The sequence below is a fragment of the Gekko japonicus genome, unplaced genomic scaffold (assembly GCF_001447785.1).
Source record: "Gekko japonicus isolate JY-2015 unplaced genomic scaffold, Gekko_japonicus_V1.1 scaffold563, whole genome shotgun sequence".
NCBI lineage: Eukaryota > Metazoa > Chordata > Lepidosauria > Squamata > Gekkonidae > Gekko > Gekko japonicus.
This window is the reverse complement of record NW_015166439.1, coordinates 403,344-407,755: the sequence shown is the minus strand read 5'-3', so window position 1 is coordinate 407,755 and position 4,412 is coordinate 403,344. Positions and strand designations below refer to the sequence as shown.

Here is a 4,412-nt window from a genome sequence, read left to right as displayed (position 1 = left end):
CTTACGGAGACCATCTTGCCCTCGGAAGGCATGAAGGCTGGCCGGTTGCTGAGACGCAGCTTTGTCTGCAGGGTGTTGAAGTTGATCTCAAGCTGGCATTTCTCCTGGACACGGGGAGGCTTGTGCACACGCCGGTAGTCCCTGAAGTCCTCCAGCTTGCGCTGCATGGCACTCATGCTCTTCTCTGGCACGCGGTTCTCCAGCCATGGGATGGTGCGGCGAATCCATTCCAGGAGCTGCCAGGAAGAAAAATGAAGGGACTTAAATCCATTCTGCCCCATCTCATTGCTGCTACTGTCAGCGAAAGGTGGAGAACCCAGAATTGTGGTCCCATCCTACAATTCCAGAGTTGGGTAGAATATCCAGGGCTTTTGGGCTTTCCACGCCCTCTCCTCACTTTTTCCTCCACGCCCACAGATGTGCTTCTTTAAATCTGTGGACTGCACTTCTAACCCCAGTAACTGAGCCCAGGAGTTCTGCTCCTGAGGTCAAGGCCTAGAGGGAACCAGGCCCAGAATATCACTGTGCGGCCTGCCTCCTGAGCAGTTTTAGATACCTCACTGGCCAGCTTCTCATACTCCTGCATCAGCTTCTCATTCTCTTGATTGACTGCAAGCACCTTGCAGATCCTATTGGCAGCAGTCTCAGCCTGGAAGTAAGGGAGAGAAAAGGAGGCAATGGTCAGAAATCCCAAAACAAAATGAGAGAAAGTAGGGCCAGGGAAGATGTGGAAGTTGTCTAATTTCCAAAAAGACACCTTTATAGCATCCTTAAAACAGATCACCCAGCGGTGTCTTCCAGGTGAACCCTGGGAATTCACTGCTAAATTATTTCCCATTTCATTTTATGACCTCAATTTTTAAAATCTAGAATGAATTATATGTATATATATGCTGTCAAGTCACAACTGACTTATGGCCATCCCAACAAGAGGCTTTCAAGACAAGGGAGAAGCAGAGGTGGTTTGTCACTGCCTTCCTTTGCAGAGCCTTCCTCGGTTATTCCCCATTCAAGTACTGCCCCCACCTAGCTTCTGAGATATTATGAAATTGGGCTATAATATACCATTCCACGTCACAGAATGAATTATATCTGTGTCAAATTCAACGGGCATGCTTCACCACCACCAGAATAAATCCGTTTTGGTGTTTTAAAACTTTTTTTGGAGAGAGGGGCAGAACTGTACAAACTCTTAAGACTTTTTTAAAATCAGAAAGAAAATAAGGGAAATGAGGAACATTCAAATAACCAAGATGGGTAGCTGTGTTAGTCTGCATGTAGCAGTAAAAAAGAGCAAGAGTCCAATAGCACCTTAAAGACTAACAGAACTTGTGGCAGGGTATGAGCTTTCGGGAGTCACTGCTCACTTCTCACTTGTTAGTTTTTAAGGTGCTACTGGACTCTTGCTTATTGTCTTTTACAGTTCCCAACTGCAAATCTGTGGACTCCATGAGAAATGAGACAAAAGCTTCTGTACCTGCTCTGCACCAGCAAAGGCATGATAAAAACAGGAGACATAGGTCATGATGGCCTTTTCGTCTGGTTTGGGTGTGTTGACAATATCTGTGGGAAGAAGGAAAGAGCTGAAAGTACAGGAAGAGCACACTATTTAGGGATCTGTGTGAAGCAATTCAGCTTGTATATCACAGGTGTAGCCTCCAAAAGGCCCACATGAGAAGTATCGGGCATGACTTGATCTCAGTCTTTGAGGGGAGGGGTGGGGCTTCCCCAGTTTTCCTTGTGCTGCTGAGAAGGCTGATTCACAGGATAAGTTTGTTCTGCCCAAATCCCATTTCACCAACTCTTCGTAAAGCACACACATGAGTGGCTTACTCACCTTCTGCATCCAACATCTTGGGGATATCTAGGTATTTCTCAGCTACCTCAAATGCTGTGTTGAGGTTCCCAATGGGGTCATCCTGTGCAGAAATAAACATAGTGAGTTTCTGTTCTGTGGAAGCAATGGACTGGTGTGTAGCATCTGACCTCAGATCCTCTGATACAGGGTATGCTGGTGGGAGGGAGGGATTACCCCATTTCTTGCACTACAGGGGAGAGTTAAGATCAGTGCCTTCCCCCAGAGCCTTTAAACCTTTTCTCTCCGTCCCTATTAAACCCACCCTACCCTTCTAAAGAACCCTTTAAACATAAGTGCAGCAATCATGCACAGTTACTGGTCTTCCAATCCCCTCCTTTCCCCCAAACAGTATTTTTTGCATAGTATGGATGTCCTCTGGGGATGCAGAATCCACTCATTTCTCCCTAGGTTATCCACTTTGGTGGTTCAATGATTAGTGTGAGGCCACCCACTTTACAAAAGATTATATGTAGATGGATAGAAGTCACTTCTCTATCCCAAGGGATCTGTTGCAAAATGCAACAGTTTCACATACATGATTAGAAAAAGTAAATTCCCAAATTTGTGTTGTTCCACTCTGCATGCACCCATCCACCCCTCTCCCACCTTCTGTGGGGTAAAACTGGAGCCCTCTTTTCTACAACTGGCTGTTGAAGCTGAGTGGGGGAAAATGCACAGGCTGTCTCAAAGGAGGCCGTGACACAGGAGCAGAGACAAGGGCAAAGAGGCAGCTGGAGCCTGGAAATGGACAAGCAGAGAACCTGAAGGAAATTATTTGATCCAGAATGCAAGAGGAAGCCAGCACCTTTCTGAGCTTGGCGTAGTCAATGAGGTCAGGGCGGTGCCGGTGGATCAGGGCGCACAGTGCCAGGCCATCTTTCCAGCTGGAGGGCAGGACCGGTTGAAATAGGTAGATGAATAAGGGGAGAGAAAATGGAGAGAGCAAGTGAACCCCCCTGTGTTTTTAGCTGGGGCCTGACAGCTTCTTTAAGGCATCCTATACATAAAAGTGCTGTAGCCCCGTCAAGCATGCAAAAGCTCAAACATGCAAGAAATGGACAGTGAAGCAGAAATCACCGATGGGAAGTCTGGAACACAGTCTGCACTGAGGCAGGATGTCTACAATAGTGGATGTAGCTTGCGAGTTAGTGGTAGCTCACCAGCTGCTGAGGAGTAGCTCATGCAGCCCGTAGAAGACCCAGGAAAAGATCGTGAGAGAGAATGCTCTCGCAAGACTAAAAGACCTGGGAAGGCTCAGTCAACCTAACTGATGTGTGTCTCTGCACAAAGGGAAACGAAACCACCCCTGTCTTTAGAAGGGATGAGGGAGCAAATATAATATATTAGCATAAAATTTATTTATGTATATATGTTTAATAACTCAGGATATTTTTCATTATCCAGAAGTAATGCTCATTAAAGAAAAAGTCAGGAAACTCTGGTCTAGATTATTTCCAGATGATTGCAAATCTAAGGCATGAGATATTTTTATTCATTTAGTTTCAGAGGGTAGGGTAGCCATGTTGATGTGCACTAGAACAGTTAGATTCAAGTCCAGTAATGCCCTAGAGACCAATAGAGTATGACAGCTTTGAGAGTCAAAGCTCCCTTTCTCAGGTAACACTCATACCCTGAAAATCTTGTTGGTCTCTATAAGGCCTCTGTGTAATTCTGTGGTGCGGCCTCATTTGAAATACTGTGTACAGTTCTGGTTAATACCCAGTTTTTGAAACAATATTATAGCATTGGAAATGGTGCAAAAAGGGCAACTAAAATGACTGAAGGGATGGAACACACTCTCCCTATGAAGAAAGGTTAAAGAGCTTAGGGTTCTTTAGCTTGGAGAAACGATGACTGAGGGGTAACACAATAGAGGTTTACAAAATTATACATGGGAGAGAGCAGGTAGAGAAAGAAGTACTTTTCTCCCTTTCTCACAATACAAGAAAAACAGGTTGCTTACCTGTAACTGGTGATCTTCGAGTGGTCATCTGTGTATTCACACCCATGGGATCCAGTGCGCACGCGCTGGATCGATAGGTGCTGTAGCAAGCTCTTTTAACGGATTTTCGCGCCCAGTCCCTCGGGCATGCACAGGAACCCCACCGCGCATGCCCAGAGGGGTGGGCGTGGACATCCCGCCAGTTCCTTCAAACCGCCGCAAATCAACCCCTATTAAAAATGTAGAAGCTGACAGCAGCGGGGAAGGCAGGCGGGTGGTGTGAATGCACAGATGACCACTCGAAGATCACCAGTTACAGGTAAGCAACCTGTTTATCTCTGACGTGGTCTCTGTGCTTCACACCCATGGGAGATTAGCAAGCAGTGGCCTACCTGGAGGCGGGTGCTGGCAGGTCCTTACTGCGTAGCCAAAGACAGAATGTGATGACCCATGTTGGTATTAGAGTTCTTACGGACGTCTAGGGCGTAGTGCCTGATGAAGGTGTTAGGCGTGGCCCACGTAGCGGCTTTGCAAATGTCCGTCAGGGGAATTCCCTGGAGGAAGGCAGTGGAAGTCGCAACAGCTCTGGTAGAATGAGCCCTGATAGGGCCA

At 46.7% G+C, this 4,412-nt stretch overlaps 1 protein-coding gene across 1 annotated transcript in view; it reads right to left on the bottom strand.

Annotated features, from left to right (window-relative positions):
• The window catches only part of ACTN3 (actinin alpha 3), a 53,441-nt gene that overhangs the window by 9,052 nt on the left and 39,977 nt on the right, over positions 1-4,412 (bottom strand). The window contains exons 6-10 of the mRNA XM_015411943.1: positions 2,664-2,742; positions 1,838-1,919; positions 1,478-1,563; positions 557-649; positions 6-236 (exon numbers count right to left, since the gene is read on the bottom strand). Coding sequence (XP_015267429.1) covers positions 6-236; positions 557-649; positions 1,478-1,563; positions 1,838-1,919; positions 2,664-2,742 — 571 coding nt within the window. The remainder of the gene's footprint in view (positions 1-5; positions 237-556; positions 650-1,477; positions 1,564-1,837; positions 1,920-2,663; positions 2,743-4,412) is intronic.